The following is a 25,873-nucleotide window of genomic DNA, read 5'->3' on the forward strand; positions in this document are numbered from 1 at the left end:
TGAGCAAATCTGCATGGAATTTTTGTTTTGTTTTGTTGAAAATGCCGTCTTTGAGGTCAGATCGCCTTGATGACATTTGCTCTTCGCCCCTTGTTTTAGTTATTCTGCAACTAAGCAGTTCTCTATCAGCCATGAGTCTACTGGGGACCCACGGGTGCTCCCAAATTTGTACACCACCAGTTTGGGATTTGAGACATTTGGAAAAAAAACCCTGAGATACCATTTACTCCATGTGGGAACTTTCCCCGTTCTGCCACATGCTGACATTTCTCACACTCCAGATTTTCAGCACAGCGTTTTTCTGCCACTTTGCTTCAAAAGAGCCCATATTCCAGTGGCACGAAATGCAGATGGTTTGTGAAGCTTTGTGATCAGAAGAGCACAGAAAACAGCACAGCAAACCCTGCTGTCGACTGATGTAGCAACAGGGGACAAGTGGGAAACCTGTGCTGCCTTCAGAAACATCCCGTTCAGTGTCATCTGCTCCCCCGATTGCAGGGAAGCGTGGCTCCACCATGATCTGCTTGTTTTCTGGCTTTACAAAAAAAAGCAGCGTAGCAAGCTGAAGTTTGACCTTCAAGATCTTACTGTGGTTGGGACCGAGGTAAACAGTTACTTTGATTGAACGTCGGTCTTTCCCGTTAGATTTCCCAAGCGAGGTACGCCTGGACTAAGCAATTCTTTTCTATAGAGTTCAAGGTGCCTCTGACCCAGCCTTCTTTCTTAGAAAATCAGAGATATTTTTGCACATAAGGGAAAATCAAGGAACACAAAGCCTGACACAAACACTTTCTAATCTCTTTATTTCTATACCAGTTGGAATCCATTGCCTGCAGAAAACAGACCGGTAAGAGGCTCCTTTGTGTTGGAAGCCTAAAACACAAAGCTGCAGATGAACAGGTTTCATACATTTTCTCTTTTTTTGTGTGTGATATGGAAAAAATAGATGCAGGCTCCAAAGTACAGATCACATTTTTCATGATAGGTATGAACTCACTGCACTTATACTCACTTTCTGTTCCTGACAGTAATCCCTGTATTTTCAACAACCAGAGCCAAAATTAGATTGTATATTTTGCAGACACATTTACTTTTTTGTGCTTTATATGCTCCCCATGCTGATAACTGAATCCAATTTGCATTAATATTTATGAAAAATCTCTTACTGATGTCAGAAGTACCTGGACCAAGCACAGGGTTTCTTGACAAAAGAGGTTTGCATTTTTGTATTATCCTTTCCAAATATGTGACCTAAATAATATGAAGGGTGTTATAGTGTTTACACCACATCATACACCAGTAGAAATATAGGATTCCTGTGTGCAACTGCACATACATGAGCCTATATAATGAAAAGGAATATTAAAATGTGAATATCAATTCTGGTGATTAACATTTAATAGCAAATAAAAATTTAGATTACCAAAGGATATGGAATCTAATGTGTAAAGTTGACAGTTAGTTTAAGTTGGGAAATAGCTGTGTGAGAACTGGAACTGGTATTTGCATACAATCTTTTACCTTGACTTGTTGTTGGTTTTTTTATGTTCTTACTAGGCAAGAATCTATGAAGCAAAATTTGAAAATAGAAAAGTCATTTAGGAGCAACTTTAATGCTTTATTTTAAACAGGTTTTATAATAATAAAAAATAAAACACATTTTGAACAGAAAATTTGCAATGTTTCACCCTGAATGTTTTAGCCTTATTCACTTGTTTTTATCTACATGGGCTTTCAGAGAAGCTGAGGTTTCTGGGAGTGAGCAGCTCTCCAGAATAACCACTGAATACAGACATGACATCTGAAAAGAAAACATCCCATAAAAATCCCTGTGTAATTTTTTAAAAACATATTTTAAGCAGGAAATGTGAGCTTGAAGTCAAACTGGACTATTTTAAAAGTCAGTGGATGCAACCAGCCACAGCGAACGGCTCTGTGTGCAGTGCTGCATCCACTGCAGTGCTCGGGAGTGGCAGGAAAATCTCCCCCGTGAACATTTCCTTTGGGCCACGAAAGAGAAGAGCGGGTGGCTGCGTTGGCAGGTCACGCCATCCCCCAGCAGCTGTGGTTCCTATCGCTGTGCGGCACCCAGCCAGCCAACAGTTACACCTAGCAAAGGAGGGACCCGCTACCGATTCCCCAGGGCAATCCCTGCACCTCGTCCTGCCGGGCGAGTCGGTGGTAATTCCCAAATTCAGCCGGCTCGGGCGCGTGGTTTCTGCCTGCCGTGGAAGTGAGGGTGGGAGGAGGCTTGAGTGCCTGATCAATATTCTTAGTCATAGCTGGGTTATTGAATTATCTGGGGATGGGCTTGTTTTAAACCAGATTTTTCAACTCAGGCTATTAAAAAGCTTTTCCTATAAATATCCCTGCTGTATATCAAGACCCAGGGGAGGGTCCCTGCACTCTCATAATCTAATTTGTGGGAGTGGGAGTTCAGCAAAGAAATGCATCTGAGCAGGAAGCTTTTCAGCCTGAAAGCCACCTCGACTGCCCCCATGCTCCAAAGTCTCCATTTAGCCCCAGCCTGCCGAGGAGGTGCCTCCTTTTCCAGCCTCCTCCAGGCCAGGCGCCTCTGGTGAGCCATGAGAGCTCCATCTCCCCTTGGGAATGTGGCCCCCAGTACGGGGTTGCCTGGAAGGCTGTCAAGAGCCACTTTGGCTAATTGCAATCCTGGCTTAAAAGCATCAAGGGTGCAAAGCAACAGCAGCCTAATGCAGGACCAAAGGTTAACGCACAATTACACGAAAGCATTTAATCTGACAGAAAACGAAAGGCGCATTTATTTATTTATTTGCTTGGTTTTGTCCCTTTAAAAGGAAAAATCTCCTCCACGACCAAGGAACAGCACATTAAAAAGGAAACACCCCCTTCTCCTGAGCTCCTGTGTTCCCTGGCAGATGCCTCTGCTGTTTCTGCAGTGTCCTTGGTGGCATTACGGCCGTGTCTCCCATCGCAGGGCACGCTGACGCAGCCCCGAGCAGACATTGCCTCACCGGGCTCTGCCCCGAGCTCAGGGGATCCCTGCGAAGCCCAGGGCTCCCGTCAGGCTCTGTCTCTGGATAGCATATAAAAAAAAAAAAAGCAAATGGCAATCAGCTACCAGGCTGCAGCACAGAGGAGACTGAACTATTTTGATTAATGAGAGCTGATGCACATCCAAGCCCCACTTTCTCACCAAGTGATGCACAGTAAAGAAAACTCCCTGCCAACGACATGTCGGGGCAGGAGGGGGAATGAGAATAATACATCAACTCAGCAGCAATGCTCAGAAAGGGCAGCATGCGTAAAGAGCAGGCGAGACCTTTAATAACAGAAATGTTTTCCTGCGCGGGAGGCTTTTGCTTTCGTGACAGCCCACGCCAGGAAGGCGGCAGGGAGCCGAGGGAAGTTTGTTCCTGGGTGAGGTCTGATGGATGATGAATGATGCTGGCTGCAGCCAGCGGCTCTTTTGGGGACCTGCCACCAGGCTGGGCAGTGACGTCTGAGCTGCAGCTTCTAAGTAGCAGCTTGGCTGCTGCTCTTCTTAACGAGTTTACGGGCGTAGAGCCTGATCTAAAACTTAAGACTCACCGAGACTGGCAGCTCACAGAAATTGGTCCATGTGGACTTGATTTTCCCCTGACATAAAACTGGGAAGTCCTTGGAACCGTAATAGATTTGCAAACCAAAGCTGATTTGCACCAGCTAAGCATCTGCTCCCTCCAGCAGGTCTGCCTTCAGAGGAACCGGGCAAATTTATGCTTTCAGGGAATCTGACCCTAAATACATAGGGGTCTCTGAGGTGGCAGTCATTCCCTGGTATCAGGGCACTGGTCTGTCTCCTGCATGCATCTTAAAATCTTACCTGCTGTGCCCATCTGCTCCGGATATCAAGATCAATATTGTCAGTGAATAGCATTGAGATTTGCACACAAAAACATGCAGTCAATCAAAAAGTTTGTAGAATTGGTTTTTCTCCACCCCTTGTCTGTTAAGTGCCCAGAGGGTGTTAGCGATGGCTAAAAGCACTGACCTCTCACTTCTGCACAGCTGTTGTTATAATCTGAGTAGCTTTATTCGTCTCCCAAAGGGCCAGAGAGTGTACCGCATCAAGGCACTGCCTCAGCAGCGCTGGGCGGGGGAGATCCAAGAGTCAGAGGTGGGAAGAACGGCTTTCTCAGACCCTCTGGTTATCAATTATTTAGTAAAAGATGAGGACCCAGCAGTACAGCCAGGGCGAATCTTGTCTGGTGAAAAAAGCCGTGAAGTTTGAAGAAAGAAAAACTCCACGTGGTGCTCAGCACATGGTGGAAAAGGAGATGCAGATGGTCCAATGCAAGCCAGGCTGCAAAAGGGAGACGGAAACACTCTGTTGCCTTGACTTCAATCATGTGCCTGTTTCATCCTCTCCCCTAAATTACCGGTCATTGATTTGTGCCCCTGTGCACTTACAGGCAGACAAAGTTTATCTGAGCTGGTGCCAGCCCTGGAGCCCTCTTGCAGCCGGGTTTTTCGTTGTGGCCAGCACGCTGCGGATGACTAAGACATTTCTGATTAATGGGAGGAGGTAGAGTCTGCTCAAGAAAGCAATAAAACACTGAGCCAGGAAAGCAAGTTTCGGCCTGACACATGCTGTAATATTTCAAGCAGTGATAATCTACAGGAATGAGATATACTGTAAACCTGCAATGGGCTATGTAGGGAACTCATTATAAAAGCAAGTAGAATTCAGCGCCTTCCAGGGCATCTGGGGTCCAAAACTGTCTAGTGCATTTCTCGTTCTGGTAACTCTCTAAGGAGAGAATTACTGTTACCCGCATTTTACAGGCAGAGAATTTAGGTTTATCCCAAAGAACACGTTGAGCAGAACAGAGAATGAAACCTCAGTCTCCTTAACCAGAGCTTGGTGTCCTAAAGACTGAGCCATCCATCTTTCAACAGGTGCCTGCAGAGAAAGCAGAAGGTGAGCAAGCTGTGAGCAAACTTTACGTCCTTTACTGCATCTCCTTTGACCCTTCACATCCAAAACATGAGCAGCGCATCACGGGACTGGTGGGAAGATGCCTTCCCAGACAAGAGGTCTGATACATCAGCTGCATCCCCTGGTGAGCAGGGCCACCAAAGCCCGCAGCGTGACCAGGGACTGGCACCGAGGCCGAGGGTCTGCAGGATGGGGTACAACATTCCCAATTCCCCATTTTGTGACTGATGTACCAGAGCTAAACGAGAGCTGCCTTCAGGCAAAACACAAGCACTTAGTGGATCAAAGTCCACAGGGTCCCAATCCTCATTTACAGTAATGTCATCTTACACCTGCCATTGCATCTGACTACTTTAAAGATCTTGCCAGAAATAAGAAAAACCCAATAGATACCGTTCGTATGTACATATCTCATCCTGTCTTTTCCCCGTATCTGAAATGAGTATTACCCAGCTAAAAGCCAGAGGTTGAATTCCCCTTGAAGAACTTGGCAGGTACCCTGCTTGCCATTAGTGAAACATCGCTTTTACCAATAGATTTCTCATCAAGACCCTCCCTGCAATGCCGTATCGATCGCTGAGCAGGCGGAGGGGCCGGGGAGCACCTGCGCTCCTCGTCTCGGTCCCCGCGGCCACGGAGCCTTTATTAGGATGTATGGGAGAGGCTGGTGATAAGTGATGTCCAGGAGCCAGGCAGGCCCTTGGCTGTTTGCACCGGGCGTCAATAAAGCTGTTTTAGCAGCACAGCTGCCATCTCCCTGGACGGTGACTGCCAAGTGGCGAGGCTGTTTCTGGCAGGGGGAAAAGGGAGAGATCAGCTGGGCTTTTTTCCTCTGAGGTGCTGTCAGTGGGTTATTTTCTATCAGGGCACAAGGCTCGGGGCACACAGGGGCGGTATTTCCCAACGGGCAGTCACTGAAACAAAGGAGGGTCCTGCAGTTTCAGATGAAAGAAGAAACTGAGCCAGTTTGCTTTAAAAAAAAAAAAAAAAAAAGAAAAAAGACACACTTCTGTGGATAGTCTTTCTGGAGGTGTAAAAGATAACAGCAGAGCCATTACACGCGCACCAAAACGTGCAAGCCACCAACATCCGCCAATGGGAACAGACTGCCCGCTATCTACCGCAGACTGACTGTGATTTCATTTGTCTTTATTTTTAGGCTCTCAATTTGAAACAACTCTGAGAGAGATGACCGCTGGAAGGAGAGCACTTGGGGTTTTCTGAAATGCAGACCTCTTAATAGCCACAAAAGGCACCCACCCCATCTTAGCAGCCACCTTAGCCCTGGACCAGACCCAGATAAAAAACACGATGCTGGACATCTCCTTTAACCTCCCAGCTCCTCTCTGAGCTCCCGGGGCACCCAGTACTGCTCCATGTCTGAAAAAAAAACAAAACCAAAATGAATCAACGAGGAAGAACAGGGTGACTCTGTCATCTATATATAGCCCATAAGTGGTGCCAAGCCAAATGTAGGTTACTATAACATGTGAATCATCCTGCTTTCAAGAGCAAGGTTGAAAATAAGGGATGTGAGAAGGGGGTGGGGGTAGAAGTGGTTATAAAATCCTGCCTTGATTGACTACAAGTTGTGGTTTGCCAACAGCCTCTAGACAGGAGTATGTAGCATGCAATGTGCCTCTTCCCACTATGTTGGAGAGAATCTGCCTGTAATTCCCAAGCAATGTGCCAGCAAAGTACTGTAAATATGCCAGCACTGACAAAAGAAATCTGAACAGCTTAGCTGGTTGAAGATCTGTGGCTGATTCCCCGTAAAACAGATGGAAGTGTTTCCTAGTGGGCAGGGCACGAGACTTGTAAAGCTCATTTCTTTCCTAATTCTCATTCTTCTTTTAGCTCCAATCTCTGTGTCTGTGGAAGGGGTTTAAAGATAAGTGACCCCCCCTTTTAAAACCTCTTTGAGACTGAGTAATGAAAAATGCAATAGAAGGAGGTAAGGGCCACGAGTAGTTAGTGCCAGTGGGTACCAGCAATGCTAAGAAACAGATCCAGAAATTACGAATAACTTGGTATTTTAGCTTAAATGCACCCCACTGCAAAGGGGCAGCATCCGCTGGGGTCCTCGTGCAGGTCTCAATGCCATGATGTGATGCATTAGGGAGTCCGTTCTCTTATGGATGTTTTATGACCCATGTGCAAATGAGGTGATGCAGTGGGTTGCTGTGACTGTTACTAGGAGTTTAGGGCTAGCAGTCCCTGCTCGTGGTGGTTTTTTAATTGGCATAGTCAGTAATACATAAATGTGTGTGCTTTCTCCCTGCTCCTCTAAGTGTGACATTTTTCACACTTAGCAATAGCAGAAAGGTCCCCTGAGCTTTGAGCACCGCTATAAAGGTAGGAGAGAAAGACAGCATACAGGGTTAGCAAAAATAGTGGTGATAAACAGAGAGGAGAATTTCTTATAGGGAGGCAGGAAGGAAGGGAAGAAATTTTAGTGCCAATGCGCCAGAGCAATACAGCATAGAAGCAGAAGAAAAGAAAAAGGTCGCTGCATGAGCAAGTAATATCCCCTGCCAGGAGCATCACTGACCTTTGGAGAGGTAACACGGAAAGGTCTGCGCCTTTCCTGCAAGAAAACACCCACTGAAAAGAAACCAAGAGGCAGAAACTAGGACACAAGTTTCCCCTTCGGTAACACGTTGTACGCGGAGGAGAAAGGGTAGAGCAGAGCCTCGCTAACACGCGGGGGCCGCCCAGCGCCCGGTGCCATGCGGTCCCCATCGCATCCCTCCCACTCACCGCGCTGCTGAGCGCTCTCTCCTGCTTCTGCAGTGCAGAGATCTCCGCGTCCCATGGTCGTTTCATTGCCTGGGGTTGGTACGCGGCCACGTCACTCGCGCAGGGTATGTTGGAGTGTGCCCCACAGAGCGTCGCTGATGTAAAGCTCTTCCCCTGGATTTTGGGATGGTTTGTCGCCGGAGTCTCCCTAACACAGAACTGAAGGGATATGCCAGGAGGAAGGACAGGCTGTGTCTGGCAGAAAAGAAAAAGAAAGAGGGAACACATTTGGGTTAAAACCCTCCTCTGGAAGTAAGGGTTAGCTCATACTTTTATATCATGGCCCAGTTTCAGGAGCGCTGTTGAAGCAAGCTACTCTTAGAGGCAGTGAAAGAGATTTTTGCTCCTTGGGGGACTCAGAACGTAGGACTGCTGCAAACCTTGTGGCTTTTGGCATTTTCCTTGGCAGCTACCCAACAGCTTTCCGTGCTCCAACATTTAGGGATCAACCACCCACTCTAATGTTTAAGGTAATTCTATTCCTGCTTACATCAAGGAAGGTATGCCATTAGCATTGCCAGGTCCAAGGACTTAATTAGCATTTGCTCTGCAAAACTGAAGTCATCTAACGCAGCTGGTGCTACATCTGAACTATCATTAATCCCATCTCATGCTTTGGTCTTTAGGGTCATTGCAGAAGGGGACTGTGAAATGCTAATGGTTAGAAACCTGACGGGAACCATCAATAGAAAGGCAAAAGGTCTGAGGAGTCTGATTCAGCCACCAGAAAAAAAAGACCTGTATTGTTATTTGTATTGCCTGCTTTTTCCTGGACTACTTTAGCCTTTAATTATTTGTCTCACACATTAATTTTTGCACATATTAATAGCAGCTCACCAATCCAGCGTGATCTTCCTCTGTGTTTGGAAGACTCTGCACCTCGTAGTAAGTGCCTTTTCCCCAGTGGGGTTGTCTGAAGAAGGGAGGAAGAAATGCAATCTTGTGGTCTGCAATGCACTAGCATAGTAATAAAAGCTCTTTGGGGCACATTGCGTGCACGAGAGACCAGCACTCAGTACCAGTTTTTCAATTTCTTTTTTTTTTTTTAAATCTTTTCAGCCCTATTTGTGTAGTCCTTCCATAAATAAATAGGAACCATTGCTTGCTAGCATACAGTCCCTTAAGCGAAGGTACAAACGATTAGCATCTGAGTTTGTTTTTTCTAAAATTATATTAAATTAAAGTTCTGAAGAATTCAATACAACAAAAAAATGCCCGTTCCTCATAATATTCTCATGAAACTCTATGCCCATTTTTCTTTTGAAAAAATCATTAGCCCTACACAGTACACAGCAAAATTTAATGTAATGAAATGTTTGCCATAGAAACGAAATAGTCTGGAATACGGATGGTAAATATTCATGGATGGAAAGTTGCTAGCCATGAAATATTTGGTGGAAAATATACAGTGACCATTAATAAATTTATACCCAAGGAATACAAATCAAGGCAAGTAGTAAGTATTTGTGCAGTCTAGCTGCAAGTAGTTCATGATACAGACACATAGCTCTTTCTCTCCAAGTCTTGTTACCGGAGAAGAATTATTCCATATCTATAAATATCCGGCGATACCCAGCCAGCACGGGTGGCAGTACCACAAAGGTGCTACAATACAACCACTCTGAAGAGTTTAACATCACCGCACATGGGAAAATTATGTTTCCAGTCTAAGGACTGCTATAATGAATCATGACTAGTGCTGCATCAGAGGTTTCCAGCCCCAAGAGCATCCCCATCTGCCACCTGAGCCAGAGGGAAGGCTCTTCTCCCTTGATCCTTCAACAGCGTGAATCCTCAGGGGACCGCTCATAGAGAAAGCGGCACAACCAGCACTGCCAGAAGGGCACAAACCGATGAGTACTTGCAATCACACAAGCTCATTTTACTAGTTCCCTCCTCACAGCTGTTATTACTACCTCCTCCCTGACATTGCATACCCTCTACAGGGCACCTCTTGATTTTTATTTTTATTATTCCAGCTCTGATCATCTTTGTTGCTGGATTTCAATGCACAAAAAAAAAAAAAAAAAATACTTAGCCATATCAGCCTAATGACACTGCCAGGTAGATGGAGCATCCCTCCTTTGTCAGGGTGTGAAAAAAATTAGGCCACACATTTCCCAGTCCCCACAAGCTTCTAAAGAACAAGGTTTTTCTGTAGATAAGATGCATAAAATAACTGCATAGTAGCTCCCATGTCTAGTCCTCAGAGTTTAAAACTTAATGTCTTAAAAAAAAAAAAATCTATTTTTGTATCTGTCTTTCAGAACATGTTCTCTGCATTACATATAAATGCTATCCATTAACATTAATTATGCTTCAAGCCCATTATCACTTAGACATCCATTATCATCCAGAACATCCTCCACACCGCTCTTCTCCCCGTCTTCTGATTCACACATCTTTAAGATGTGCAGCGGCACCACTCAGCTGTTCAGTTCAGGAGTTTTTCACAGTTTCTTGAAGATAAAATATATAAAATCCCCTCCTGTAATTAGGAACTTAAGAATATCCTCCCCCAAGCACGCCTCTGCACGTAGCTGCCTTTCTTCTGAAATCAGCGTTTCCCTGTAACTTCCATGTTCACAAGCTGCACATCAAGGATTTCCCAGTTCCTCTCTAGTTTTCTGAAGGTGGAACATAAAAAAAGCCTCGAAAGCAGTCTAGTGGAGCGCACACTGATGAAACGAATGCTTGGACATGTTTAATTCATCAAGCAGTAGCTGAAATTTTGGGGAGGAGAAGCTCCAGCACAGACTGTCTTGCTGTCTCCCGTGAGTCTGGCTCCAGAGCATTTCAGGCTCAAACCTGGAGAGACACGAATGGAAGAAGGAGAGGAGTGACCCATATATCCATCCATAGTGACAGCAACACTCAAAGCTATAGAAAGGAGTCAAGTGGGCTTCTTGCTGTTGGGGGTGTCCCTTGACCTGAACCTTGGTAAAAAGGCCTTTTTTTTAATACTCCCCTCCTACAGATAAAACTTTGTTATTTTTGATGTTAAACATAAATTGCCTTAAAAAGGCCTGAGTCAAAGAGGTGTCTTCAGGTAGGGGGAGCAGGGAACCCAAACCTTCCCAGAAAGCGAGCTCCTCTGACGTGTCATATGCGGGGAAATAAAAATCATATATCTCAGCTAAAGCTGTTCAGCAAAGCCTCAGGTCAAGGTCCCGCCAGCTACCGCAGCATGCCATCCTCCCACCAGAACACGTTTCTACTTCATGAACCTCTCTGCTTCTTGGTTTTAAGCAGAACAATCCTTTTGCCAGCACATTTCAATCCTGCTTTTCAACCAGCCGTGTTAAGCACCCAATTTGCTCCAAAATCACCCAGCCTGAACAAAAGGCAATAAACCCCTCCAGAGCACTCTGTTGAGGTAGCACAATTACCTGTAGTGAATGGAAATGACTCTGCGAGAGAAAATTGCTCTGAAAAGGGAACTATGTTGGGAGAGTCTAATAAGGGTGTAGAAAATAGAAATGAGCCGCCGGCTTCTGAAGAAAGGGAGGGAACAAGCAAAGCCCGAGGACAAGGGGGGTGAACAACAGGATCCCTACCCAGCGTTCAAGGCACTTATCCTCTGAGATTTCCATCAGGTGCACGAGCTTTTGGATGTGCAGCTAAGGGAAATGTCTCATCTGTGAAATGCATCTCTAATCACGCTTGCTTGTAAGGGGGCTTTACTAGCAACTGTACCATTTAAATGTCCTGAAGTACAGATAAAAAAATTAGCACAGCATTCAGGGAGAGAGAGGTGCTGCTCTGCAGTGTCATAAAAGGAAGGAGAAAGCAAGGCGATTCTTTTAAACGCTTCCCAAGACCATGGTATACTGCTAAGTCACCACTCTTTTGCTTAAGGGACTGGCAGTCTCTCGCACACCACAGGAGTGCAGTGGTTTGCCGTGTAAAACAGAGAGGCTCCAGATGCGGGATGCGATGATAAAGCTGGCACTGGCTCCCGTGGAACGAGAGCTCACCCAGCACGGGGGGGCTGTTACCAGCCCCACTTCATTTGTCACTGCTGGTCTCGCTCACATTATTTATTTAGAAAGAAAAATTTAAAAAGCATGTAGGTTTTTTCCTTGACCTCTGAAACCTATTGATTGCTGCTCTGTAAAAGAAATTGGGCTCCATTTATACTCACAGAATATCCCTCTGCTACTGTGGAGCAGCATTTGAAGGTCATACTGAGCCCCTACACCCAGAGTTATCACACGTAGCTGCTGCAAACGAACCTGCCTCCATCCCTTTTCATATTGCTTTCCAGCCACCTCCATCCTAACTAAAAGACATTTTTCACTAGTACGCAAGGATGTTCAAAACTGCAAATGAAGATAAGATCTGGCAAGTGGAACGTTTCCTTTCTATGTTTAGAGGAGGTAATGCAGTTCCTGTGGTTGAAAAATAACAATCTGAAAAGAATCCAACCCTCTCTGCAGAAGGAAAGAAAACAAAGTGGTTCTTGGCATTCAGATTTTCCAGCTAAGGGCGGCTATTCTCAGCCTTGCTCTACAACGTCTGTGTCAATAAACAGGGGGTCTCTCAGCACGATTCCCCGCCGAAGGCAGCAGCGGTGCCCGGCACTGCCGGCCCGGGGGCTCTGCTGGAGCTGCACGTGGAGAGGACCACGGCCGCTTCAGGGACAGGGGCAACCTTTGAGATGGTGCCGGCCGTCACCTTTTTCTCTTTTGGCAGTGGCAAAAGGTGTGGGATTAAGGAAAGAGCCAAGAGGATTGGGGTTCCTCCAGACAATAAGTAAATATTACCGATCTATTTCTATAAACAGGATTCAGTGCAAAAAAGAAGTCGCAGAAGCGTGTTGGTCACAAACTTGGAACTGAAGGCAGCAGACACACACTTTGGGTGTGAAACCAATCGGCCTGACCAACGCAAAATGCTAATAAGGCTTCTTTTGGAAAAGGCAAAATGCTTTGGCGTTAATCCCAGAGTTATTTCTCCTTGTGACCAGCCTGTATCAGGACAAAGCACCAGAGAAGCCAGACAACTGATGAGAATCATTAGCTTTTCATTACAGCCTTTCATCTTGACAGAAAATTTCATATTGCATCTTTTGATTTAATGACCTGTTCAAACAATTAGCTGAGACAATTAAAACCAGGGACTAGAAGGCATGTTTTTGGCTTATGATGGAAATGCGCTGAAACCTCAATCCAACAAATTTGTTCATCCCCCTTTTACAAAAGTTTCCAAAACCACTAAACTCACGGTGAGAACTTTCTTTTAATATTGTTATAATTAGGGTTAGCAAAGAGGTGGAGAACATTAAGGTCTAATAAATGCACCACACAAGAGTAAACAAATTACTTTGTTGGATGCTGCGCAGTGGAGTTATTAACTCAGCAGCCTCAGGGGCAGCGATGCACTGCTGGGAATGCAGAATAACAGAGCAGCAATTTCTTGGGGCCAGTTGAAGCTACACTGAACCTGTATTTTAAGTATAGATTTTCTATACCATATTTTTTTGTGTAAAGTAACGAGATGTCTGTTCATCCCTACTTCTGATGGGAGCAGAGGGGATGATGTAATAATGTTACCAAAATGTTCAGGAGAAGAAAAAGCTCTTTGTTAAATATGGACTTTATTTTACACAGCCAATGGATCCTCAGCAATCATTTTTGTTGTAAGCTGAGAAGCATTGGGAACACCAGTTTATCTTCATAACTGCATTCATCTGGTTCTACGAGCAAGTTATGCAAAAGGCAGCACCTCTGATGAGTAATCCAGTCAGTGTAAGGGAGAAATATTGGAGAGATGATAGAGAAGTGACATTTCTTCCAAAGGAAAATTGCTAGGGTTGTGAATGTGTCTAATAAATCCAATAATATTTTAAATATTTCCTTTTTTTTTTTTTTTTATATTGCATATAGCAGCAATGGCTGCTGAATGGCATAGTTACAGACTCCTTTCTAGCAGACGTCGCAGTCAGACCTCGTGGTTGCTTGTCTCTGAGACAACGCCGTTCCCAGAGAAAGGTCAGATAAGCGAGCGGAGGAGAACCAGAAGGCCATTCCCCCTGCGCCATCACTCCGGGCAGGGATGTCTTGATGAACTCAGCAGGAGCCCTGCATACGAAATGACGGCAGGTTACAGCCCAGAAAATTCTGTTTTAATAACACCACGCTAAGTTATCCTTGGTTTATTGAAAGGCATTTAATTGCCAGAACGGACACCAGCATGGCGGCCAGTTCTGCAAACCCTACTCAGAGCAAGTAAAATTGACTTTGTTGTAGGGAATCAAGATGAGACCGAGCTACAACTTAAAGCAGACCATTTCATACATGAGTTGTTCTCATTACCGAGAGATGATAAAAAACACCTCCCTTTTATCTGGTAATTCTCATCAGTGGATCTCAAATGCATTGCAACGAAGATGGTTTCATTAGTTTCATTATCTCCATATTCATTAGGCAGGAACAGAAGCACAGCAAGATGAAATGCCGTAGCCACGGTTCCCCCGTGAACAAGTGGCAGAGGTGGAAAGAGGGGCCGTATTCTGAGACCACGCAAACCATGCTACCTCATTACTGGATTACAGATTTTATTAACAAGAACTACACTTATTGAAATAAGAGCTGCTCATAGAAAAACTTCAAAGTCCCACTGGAGAAAAAGCAGGCTCAGTCACCCTGTACCATGCACATAAAAAAATATGCCACGGATTGCGTTTATGTTATACAAACACTCATACCACAAATGGAAGGGAGTGCACGATTAGGCCAAATTACAGCCCACGGTGGGGGCTGCAATTAAGCAGCTACAGTGGGCAGGTACCACTTCTCCCTAGCAGACAAAATATATGGAAGATGAGGCTAATCTGTGCACGCACAACCAGACAGGGTTTTCTTCCAGCTTCAGCAGCAGCTGATGGGGAAGGGTGGCTCTGGGTGCTGGTGCAGTGCTGCAGGCCATAAAACCAGCCAAAATTTGCGATACCTGATGGGGCAGACCTTGCCCCGGGCTGGTGCCTCCAGCGGTGCCACCACTGTTTATCTGGGGTCTCCCCGTGTCCCACACCCACCCCACGGCACGATCGTGCTCAGAGTTAATGAGTCAGACCCCCCCTGAACGCAGCGAACAGGCACTCGGTCTTCTCGGTGCCAAATGAGCAACGAGTAGGAGTGTAGAGCACGTGGCGACATTAGGGAGTGTGATCTGACGGGGAGAAAAGGGCTATAGTGGAAAAAATCGGGAGGCAAGCTGGAGAAGGTAAACCACGTGGTGTGTCCAGGGTAAGGTCCTCATCCAAGCCTGGCTTAAGAAGGAAGGTTACTGTGCTTTCCTTCTCATTAAGGGGCTAACGAGGGCATGCCTTTTCTGCCCACACCATCGACTTGCCAGGCTCCCACGCTCCTGGAAGAAGCCGCCTGGGCAGGAGGCTGCTCTCATTTGCACCGGTGCCACTGACGTTAGCAGCCAGCTCCTGGGATTTTGTTCTCTTTCCACTGCAGTTCTGCAGCGCGTCACTCCTGGCAAAGGCATAAATTTACTCCTGACTTTCCCTGGGATGAGCAGAAAGAGTCTATTCTGATCCCCAGTGCCAAAGTCAGGTCCATTGGTGACTGCTCTTTTGCACAGTGTGATGCATCACACCCTTTTCTGAAGGGTATGTTATCGCTTGCTCTGGGATATTATATCAATGCCTCTAAGAAAATAGTGTGTAAAAATTGTATTCGCCAAATGACACTGATAGCAGGATAGATAATTTCATTTAGAAAAAGCTTTTGAACAAGGGGGAAAGCTAGTTAAGGAGACTGATTTATGGCAGCTCAGGGTCTGTCATATGAGAGGTGAGTTTCGTTGATGGAAAGGATCACTAAAATGCCAGCGAAATCTTGCTAGCTGCCCGAGACTGACCTTAGGTAAACGCCCGTTGAATTCCATTTGAAGGAAAAGCTGTGTAAGGCTGCCCAGTCTGCGCCCGCTGTCTGGCTGACTTGGGCAATCAATATCGCGCTGAGGACAAACCAGGGGAGCTGGTGATCCAGGGAGAGCCATGGACGAGGAAAGCTGAGAAAAGTTATCATGGTCAGGCTGGATAGAGTCTTCTATAAATTGGGACCACAACACGATCTCTGTTTTGTGTTACGAATTTATAACAGTCGGACACAGCTAAAATAGCAAGACATGAGGGGGACTAAGAGGGAACAGCAGCATCTACAGAATGGGTGTTGTTTCTGCCATTGATAGGAGAGGACATTGCACTGAAATAGGAAAAAAAAAATCAGTAGAAAAAACAATGTGAGTCACGGCAACAAGTTTGTTGCAATCCTGACTATTGGCATAATAATGGAGAGGTCACTGCAAGGCAGAGACATAGGGGAAATGGATGCATTGATGTAGAGGGAGCAGACTATGACATCTCAGAAGAAATGAGATTATTAGATAACGCTTTCTCTCATTCTCCACAAACATTAAATAATTCCCATTGGCTATTTAAGAAAATCGGGTTAAGAGAGTTCTGTTTGCTTTATTTTTTAATTCTAAAACCTACACACTACATCTGACAAAATTTCAGACACAACCTGCACTGCCAAGGCAAGGAGAATTTCAAATGATGATGCCGAATATTCTGACCTTGAAATTTACAGGTGCTAACTTTTAAATTATTTTCTCAAAGTGTTTTCTAAATGCATTTAATTGACATGGAGTCAGTTAATGAGAGACAATGTTAGTCTGAAGCATGGAAATTAAAAAGAAAGCAATGCAGCAAATTCCACCAAGTTTGCATGTCATGTTCTTGCGGCATCACTGTGACCACAGCATTACTGAAGGTCACTTGAATTTCTGTATATTGATATCTTTTCTACCCCTGTAGGTCCTTCTCACACTCACCTTTAATGGGGGTAAGAAAGAAAGAAGTCCGAGCGGTGAACATGCTGACAGAGGATCAGCTAGACAAATACTTACAAAGCAGAAATGCTGGAGTCTGAAAGCAATGAAAAGCCTACAGGACTCCAATGAATATAATAATTTCAAGGAATATAGAATTACATTTTATGCTGGCAAACTTAGAAAAACACATTTCTGATGACCTTTCCTTCCATTCCAAAGGGAAAACCAGCTCCTGTCGTATCGCAAACTTAGAGTCACTGATATAATCAAATGTACAGCTGTCCAGAACAGTCATTGATTTAAAAAGAAAAGCACTAAAACTTGCCATTGTTTTTTCCATTTTTAAATCACATAATGGAATCATTTCAGAGCTGCCACAGGCAGCTCCCATAAACATCTCTCTTCTACTTCATCCCTTCAGGATGGATGGCCTTCCTAGCCTGCCCTGTGTGCTTGTTCTGTACACTCCAGCTTTTACCTGGTACAAACTGACACCATTGCTTTTAAACTTGTTTAAAAACTTCTGAATTTTACTCCAGCTGAGGACCTTGAGACAAAAAGGAAGACTTATAGCTCCTGCTTAATCAAGACTTCAAAGAAGCTGTAGATATATTTTTTACAATAAAATGAGTTTGCAAAATGTATTACTAAAATTATTGATTTTCCTACTGTGAGTGTCTGCATGATTCAATTTGATTTGTATTTATTGCTTCCCTCCTAATCAGCTTATAGTTATTTCTACTAAGAATATTCTTTAGATGTTATACGACTGGAGAAATTGAACTGACATTCCAGCCAAAAAGCAGCTCAGATTTCTGTATGTAGCTTTAAAAACATAAGGAACGTCTTACAAAGCAAGCCCATTCCCATAATTCCTCATCCAGTTCAAGCAGAGATGATGAGCTTGATACCCAGAGTTCACATTTCTATCCCAATAACCATAGGGCAATCCCCTCGGACCATGGGCAGTTTCAAGAGATGATGCAGTAAAACACAGACTCTGTTGTTGCATTTTGTGACCACATATAAGAAAGTTTGTCCACTTGCTACAAAGAGCCATCTGTATTTAACTAAAGCCCTTGTACAATTTTAACATTTGCAGTTTATCGTGTGGTTCTTATCCAGCAATATTTGATATGCTGCTGGAGGAACATCTGAATCTCACATTTGTTTAGTCCAGAAAGCTGAAGCAGGTCCTGGCAAGGAGTCCTGGGAGATGAAATGCCACCGTTCTATCACGAGTCAAAGAAAAGCAGAATGACTAGGTTGCCCAGGCGCCTTTGAGCTCCTTGGCCAAACTGATAAGATAATTCCTATCATGAAATTCTCAGATTTTTCACCCATAAAGCTGTCGCACAAGGTAAGTCCTCCAAGCAGGACTACTTTAATGGTCCCTTCTTTCTTAATTTTGCTGTAAAACATTCTTACCTGGAAAACCTCTTCAGCTCTGTTCAACATTTACTGTAGAGGTCTACATCAGAAAAATAAACTATCTTTATATATAGCATCTAAATAATAACTGATCCCTCAGAGATCTCAGTAGCCTTCTGCAAGGTAGACTCTTCCTTTAGCACTAATTAAACAGAAAAATAAGGAGTCATTGCAGTTATGTAGAGCTGTCACTGAGCTACAGCCTTTCATTGGCTTTCTCTAGGCAAATCAATTAAACATCCAGCATGAGAGCAATTAACCTAGATACAAATTAGACTAGCAGGGAGAACATGTTTCCTTGTATCAGGCCTTTTATTTTAGAAATAAGAATCATCCATATTTAAGTGCATCTTTTTGCCTCAGTTAAAAACAAGTCAACAAAAGAAAGAAAAGTCAAATGTCACAGGGAAGAAGCAGGATGCAGCTGTTGCTTTTTGAGTAATAAGTACTAAAGCTGAGTGCAAAAGCAGAGTGACAGTAACAGAGGAGATAAACACAAATGCATGTGGAGGAGCCAAGCCCACAAACAAATTAGTAACAGCTGCCATATATCATCTAGTAACTGCCTGCAGAGTTAGGTTCATGCATTATAAGCATAAATCCTCATAGATTATAGGGTTTATTCCCAACTGGAGCAAATGTAGGCATCTCTCTGAAATTAGTGAAGCAACACTGCTTTATATTTGCTTTCAATTTGCCCGAGAGCTCCCCACCTCCGAGCCTAGATGCTATACGGAGCTCTCAGCCCATTTACACGATCAGCAGTTTTGCTGTGTTAAAATCCACTGAGTTTCAGGTTCTGTGTCAGGCCCAGGATATTCTGAGCAAGCTGGTCCAGAGGGGACATCTTTCGAAAAACCGATCCTAGATGTCGGTGTGGTTTCCACATCAACCCGGCGGTTAAAGCAGCAGGCAGGGTTTCTTGGCAAGACCTCCCCATTCATGTGCTGCCACTGTATTGAAAAATAGGACTTCTATCCCAATAATGCCTCTAACTGCCAGCGTGACGTATGTGTTGTGATAACCGATGTCAAAGTTAGCTGTTCCTGTGGCTAACTTTCTCTGATTTCCAGCCTGCAGTAATTTTTTTCTCCATTTTTCCTGGGAAGCAGCACTCTAGAAACAGTTTTGCCCTATGGCAGTGTTGTCATATGGTATATACGACTCCAGGAAAAGTGGTCATAAAAGGAAGCACTGTGGCCACTTTTCAAAGTTATATTTTTAGAAAGGGAGAGGCAGGAAAAAAAACTCTCAAAACGAGGTAGGAAGAGCTATTTTTGATCGCTTTATAGCTAAAGGATTGCTATCCTGACCTGTGCTATTTTCTGGATGGCAGCTTTCAGGATAGTTCAGTTTGAAACATCAGACAATACACATAGGAAAAATGACCAGTGAGCCATAAAAGCAAGCAGAGTGTAGAAGCATCAAGGGAACAAAGCCATGTTACTTGCTTTGCTTTTTCATCTAAGCCAATTAAATTTGAGTTTTTCTTTGCCTGGGCTGTAGCTCAGAGCCAAGCCTTTGCAGTGTCTGGTCTATTGTGTGCCTGAATTGGTCAGTTCTACAAAAGGCAGAATTGTGTGATTTAATACCTTGAATACAGACAAATTTTCCAAGAGAGACCAGAAAATCTGAAATCAACCATTTCCTAACTATTGATTAGAGAACATCAGCGTATGATCCCATCTCACTCCTCTGCCGTCCTACTAATCCTACAATTCAAAGTTATGACCACAGATGACAGGTTACTGCAGACTGCGTTTCCTCAGCGGCATACAATTCCTGTTCGAGTTACAAGCTTTTAGAAGATGTCACATGTGAAATTCAGCATGTAGTTTGGCATGAGATCAAGAAACTCTGATTTGAATTTTAACCAAACAGGCGAGGCAATTTAAGCTAATGGACCTCAGTTGTGATGTCCAGACCTGATGCTATTCCAACCCCAGGCGCATACCTCTAAATGTACAGTAATACCCTGACTCCCCCATCGCGTACCCCCCCATCAACTCCAGTTCTCTCTCACAAACTGATTTGCAGCAACCCACTGAAACTAGTTTTGAACCGTGTAAACCTTGATGATGTATCTCTGTTCCAAACTCTTTTTTCAGTCCAGGGATAAATTTTTCAGTCCAGTCTCGTCAAAGGCTGTGCTGGATATTCACTGGGGGTGAATAGCCACCCGAAGCACTGGGACATTCTCCGGACTCATTTATGCTGCACCTGGGTCCAGTCCTGCCAGCTGGCATGCAAGTTAATTCTACTGAGGTACTTGGATAAAGCTGGCGGTGATGAAATGCTACCACTGTGGTTAAAAGACAGTAATATTAACAGAAAGGCACGAAGCGTCATTATGATTGAAGTCCTTAGAGCGGTCTAATAGCTGCTACGTTTTTTCAATTTTTTCTGATACGCGGGCAGAGGATCTAAATCCAATACTGCACCCAAACCCATCTACATCACTCTGGTGTTATAACAGGGCCATAGCATCAGAGCTGCCTCCTACTGATGATATAGAAGAAAAGTACCAGAAAGGAAACTGAGGCTCGGTGTCTTCACTGAAGCTCATTGCTTTTCTTGAGTAGGGGTGAGTTTGCTTCTGATTCTATTCCATTAACCTTCACCTCTGAACTCTTTCTACCTAAAAAAAGCTGTTCTAGGCAGTCTTATTTCTGCTGTGTCAGTTTTTGGCTTCTCTGATACGGGAATCTACAAAGCAATTCTCTGTTAGGAACCAAGTTTTCCAATATCTCTCTAAGGTACATGGCCATCACTTCAGAAGTGTTGTCATTAAGAAGGGTCACAGTTCATTTGTGTGCTGAATCTGCTTTTCACATAGCAAGTTCGTCATACATCTATAGTTAATTGGTCAAAGAGCAGCTTAAAGGAGCGGTGGAACGGAGTTCAACATCCAGTTCAAGTAGCATGGACAGGGGTTTTGCTGGCCAAGGATTCAATATGTTGCTTGAATATATCTGTGGAAAATTGGAGATGTGAATAGCTGTCATGGAGATGGAGGCACAAATTCTCCCTTTCCCTCTCACCCACGTGCGTGCCATTATCCCATATAACGCCAGAGAAAGCCGCAGTAATCTATAGCAGGATCTGATACTTTTCTCGAATATCTTTCATTTATTAATCATAAGACTCTAGGCTAAGTCCTTCACTGGAGTAATTTGGCATTCTGCTCCTTTGTGAATTCACACAAGCTAAAGAACTGGCCCTTTGAAACAAGGCAGGAGGTGGCCATGAAAGAGAACATTGCATTACAGACGTTATAAAATCAGTGTGCAATGCAGTGTTTTAAAAATGCAAGGACAACACCACCGAAAAATGTAGGTGGTACGGTAAACGTTTGGCTTTTTGGAGTTAGTAAATGACTGAAGTACACTTGTAGCTGTGAAATCGTTCCTGGTATGGACACCGAAGGAAACTTAGGTCTGTACGTTTAACTGCTCTTGCAGCAAATAAATCCAAGAAAGCGAAAGCAGCGATGAGCTCAGTGATGCTCTGTAGGAATTTGCAAGAAATTTTCATTCACTGGTGAATTGCATGCAAATGCTGCTTTAGGACCACATTTTCAGAAATATATCATATTCCAATGCAACACAAAGCAATTCTGCATGAAGAAAATAATGCAAGTGTCTGGAAATGTTTGATTTAAGGTCCTGAAATACGACCACCAGCTGAATGGGAATGATGAAAAGTGGGACATGTTAGGAAAATGTTACTGTGTTACAGTTCTGTCTTGAGAAAGTCCAGTTTAGAACACTAAGGAAAATGAACATAAATTTTTTTCAAAGCACCAGCATTGCCCAGTAGGACCTCTGTATTTTATGCCGTGGCATGCTATCAAAAAGCCTGGCGAAGCTGCATTAGTCGGGCTGCTCAGCCTCGCCACCGCTCCCAGCAAGCCTGAGACCACGGCTCCGTCCCCTCCCCTCGGCTGCGTCCCCTTTCCTTCATCGTACCAAGTGTCCCCAAACGATGCTGAAGATAATTTGTGAATGATCATGATAATCTATCATTAACCCCTCCCACAGAATCTGATATTTCACATCTCAAGGTCCTGAACAAATTACAAAAAAAGAAAAAAAAAAGTAAATGCTTTTAAAAGTTCAGCTCCCCATGAAGCTGGACACCAGCCCTGCTCATTCATGTGACAGCCCAATCCTGCAGCGTGCTGTGCGCTCCTTCTGTGCGTGCCGATCGCTTCTCGGCTTCCTTAGGAATTAAGGTCCTAAAGCCTTTTTCAAGAAGCATCCAGCACCGTACAGGACTAGGCCCTTAGTGCATAAATCTAAGTGTTTTCTTCCATAGCTGTCGCCGTATAAATATTATTAGGACGTATCCTCAGCTGGACTGAAATGTCCGTCCTTGCTCTCTTGACTCTGCTGGAATGAGACCAGTTGACGCCAGCTGATTATCTGGGCCATTATTTATGATAAGTTTATGATGACCAGATAAGGTTCTAGGATGTCAAGGACCTCAGCTGACAAAAATCGGTACAACTTCCTTGGCTCGGAGAGTCACACCAATTTACATTACTCTGTGGTGTGGGACATAAAAAGTGGACCAAATTCTGATTCCCTTACTCTTTTTTCACTCGGACAAAATTCCTTCTGATGTTACTGTTTGCCCTCCTTGCATGGATATCACTAAGACCTATTCAGGTTTAAGTTACTTAAGCTTAAGTTTAGATCAGGCTTATATTAAAAACAGGCAGCCACTTACCAAGAGAAACCCCCTTCAAGCTGATAAATATTTTTTTATAGTTCCAACCAACTGCATTGTATTATCTGTCCAGTTGTCTTCATTCTACTGTCTCTCTATAACATGAAAAACCCACTCATAATCCCCTTCTCTTCTACTCATCCAATTCTATAATTTTTTAAAAGATATTCAAGTTAATTCATTATCATCAGGTATATTTTAAACTCTTTTATCTGGAAGCAGTCAGGCTGCTGTGCAACTCGACCTTCTGTATTTTCTTTCCTTTTTTTTTTTTTTAAGGAAGCTGCAGAACTCCGTCTCATCCTCCCATAGTATTTCTTTAATGCAGGTTTGTCAATAGTGTATAATCAAGATTAAAATCAATGCTGCTGCTTTTCGCTTCTGTGGGAGTGCCTGTTCCTTCCCTTCTTCTGCTTCAAAGCCTGAGACATCAGGTTGCTGTTCGCTCCACAGTAGCAACGCTTGTTAGTTAAACTTTGAGGCAAAAAGTTCTCTATAAGCAGAAATATTAGTCTGCATTTCAAAATCTCCAAACTGGATATTGATAGGAAAAGGGATTAGTTGCTCATCAGAAATAAGGCAACATTTTAGACTGATTTCCCTGACTCATTCTAACCTTCAGATCACCTTCAGGGTAACGTAGCAGGAGTACTGTCCACCTGCATCTGATTATAGCTCAGAAACGAACATTGCAAGAATGTGTTTTAAATTAAAACAATGTATTTTATTTCCAAAGGATTTCTGTATGTGCTTGTAAATGCCTCTTTGGATGCAAACTTCTCATCTAAATATCCTGATTTTTAAGGTAATCAATATGTATTATGAAAATTATTGTATTCTATAAAAGTTGGCATTGCTTGAATTTCAATATTAAAGGAATAAGTCAAATGCTATCACTGCTTGATTATAAAGCAGCAACTTATTTTGCATACTGGGTAGATAGATTTAAAACAATCCATGCATCAAAGTATTTAATGAAAGGGAGTTCTATCACAAAGTTCAATATGTCCCTCCTTACTTGCTGTTCAACACCATTCACTTGTTTTCAGAAGATTAAAAGGATAATAAAACCTCCCAAGCACCTCTGTTAACCATATGTTTTCTTTTACAGTAAGTTTTCCATAGGTATAAAAACATGATCTGTTCCCTCCTCCCAGTCTCTACTTAACAGGGAAAAAAGCAGTAATAAATAAACCAGATCATAAGGTATCTTCTTCCCTAAAAGGAAACACAATGCAATGCCATAATAGACAGTAATTTTGTTTTGACTTCCAATTAAATCCAAAGGGATGCTTTTTGTCTTTGGAGAAAACTTTCAGCAAAATTAACAGAACAGATTTAGAATCCATGATTGCTTCAATTATAATGAAACCTTTTCTCTATGTTCATCATATAAAACTCCAGAGAGGTTAAACAGTAGATCTAACTGCCTATGTTTGCAAATACAATTCAGCAGATACCTCGGGTAATTCTGACTTCTCCACTGACTGCAGTGCTGCAGTCCTATGACAGCATCATATTAATGAGCCAGCAGCAGAGGTACGATGCTCCATGTGGCTTGCAAAGTTTAACCCTGTCCCTCAGACTTCGCTAACTCTCCACAGTGAAGGCACAGCAGCATCAAACCCAGGAGCTATGTCCCAGGTTAAAGGCAAGAAGGCAATTTCTGAGATGGATTTTGCCTGTTAACGAGATTACCTGCTTAAAAATTCACAGACTGCTGAACACAGGCAGACCCTTTTCAGCACCTTTCTGAACGAGGAGTTAAAATCTCCCCCCTCAGCATTCCTCTGCTTTGCAACGGGAGCTGTAGCAGGGCTTTTTCTAGCACCAGCAGGGTTTTTTTTTAATTTCTCTTTGCAGCTTACTAATCAATTGCCCATGTAGCTGTAATCCATCCAAGAGGAGTTCAAAGTCTGGGTGGTAACTAGTCACTGTAATGCAACCCATACAAAGTATATTGTACCACGTAAACATAATTCTCAACAAGGTTTCAAAGAAGGAGAATTTATTTCGAAGTGATGCACCAAGCATTAGATTAAAATGGGGGGGGGGGGGGGGGGGGGGAAGAGAGGAAGAAAGAGAAGGAAAGAATGATCAAGATCAAGGATTTTGGATGCCGGGGAGGGTCTTCCAAACTCTTGTTTACTGCCCGGCTGCTCCAGCCCTGCAAAGGCTGCGTCCAGCCTCCTCCTGCAGCCCCCCCTGCCCGCTCCTGTCCCCCACCCCAAAGGCAGCCGAAGCCTTTGCAGGGAGCTCTCCTTGCCGCAAAGCAGCCCCGGGAACCCACCCAGCCTCCCCGCTCTGCCCGCTTTTGACCTTCAAATGTCAGACCCCTCCCGGGGAAGGTGGTGGTCGTGGGGGGGGGGATACCGGGGAAAGGAGGGGGATGCCGGGGGTGGGATGCATCTTGGGACCCCTCTGCTCACCCCCGCTCGCCCCCCCGGGGACCCCCCCGCCTGCAGGGCGGCCCGGGGCGCGCCCCGCTCCCCGCGGGAGCTGTCCGTGGTGCTGCAGCCGCCGGCACCGGACCCGGACCCCGCACCCCCGACCCGGACCCCAGATCTCGGACCCCAGACCCCCAGACCCCAGACCCCGGACCCCGGACCCGGGCCCTACCCTGCGGGCTCCGCCGAGCGCTGCTCCGCCGCCCGCCCCCCCCCCACCCGCCCCCGGCAGCGGCCCGGTGCCGGCACCGCGCTCCTCTCCGCCATGGCCGCTGCGGGAGGGGGGGGGGAGGGAGAAAAGAGAGAAAAAAAAAAAGAGAAAAAGCAAAGAAAGCAAAGAGAGAAAATAAAGAAAAGAAAGAGAGAAAAGAAAGAAAATAGAGATAAAGCAAATAAAAGAAAGAAAAAAAGAAAAGAGAGAGGGTGATGGCCGGGGAGGGGTGAGAAGGGAGCAGGGGCGAGAGGGAAGGAGCAGGGGAAAGGGGGAGCGGGGGGGAGAAAGAAAGGAGCGGGGGGAGCGGGGGCAAGGGGGAAGGGGATGGGAGATGGGGAGGGAGGAGCGGTGGGAAGGGAGAAAGGGGAAGAGGGGGGAGGGAGCGGGGGAAGCGAGGGGAAGGGGGAACGGGGAGGGGGCGTGGGGGGGGGGCAT

General features: G+C 44.6%; 1 protein-coding gene across 5 annotated transcripts; it reads right to left on the bottom strand.

Annotated features, from left to right (window-relative positions):
• Positions 1-2,729: 2,729 nt before the first annotated feature.
• Positions 2,730-25,659, bottom strand: LOC115350001. 5 transcript variants are annotated; one of them, XR_003926297.1, is made up of 6 exons: positions 25,397-25,659; positions 8,600-10,570; positions 7,724-7,957; positions 6,224-6,343; positions 4,435-4,927; positions 2,730-4,327 (listed from the first exon to the last, which is right to left on the bottom strand). XR_003926297.1 is itself a non-coding variant. In XM_030035009.1 (5 exons), exons 2-5 carry the CDS (start codon positions 9,802-9,804, stop codon positions 7,416-7,418), a joined length of 453 nt encoding a protein of 150 aa, XP_029890869.1. In that variant the 5' UTR covers positions 9,805-10,570; positions 25,397-25,659; the 3' UTR covers positions 6,873-7,415. The 5 variants fall into 5 exon arrangements, 1 of the variants encoding a protein (XP_029890869.1); XR_003926295.1 differs by having other exon boundaries at positions 2,730-3,058; positions 4,016-4,327; positions 4,435-6,343; XR_003926294.1 differs by having other exon boundaries at positions 4,435-6,343.
• Between the last annotated feature and the right edge of the window lie 214 nt (positions 25,660-25,873).

The sequence above is a fragment of the Aquila chrysaetos genome, chromosome 13, assembly GCF_900496995.4.
Source record: "Aquila chrysaetos chrysaetos chromosome 13, bAquChr1.4, whole genome shotgun sequence".
In the NCBI taxonomy this organism is placed as follows: Eukaryota; Metazoa; Chordata; class Aves; order Accipitriformes; family Accipitridae; genus Aquila; species Aquila chrysaetos.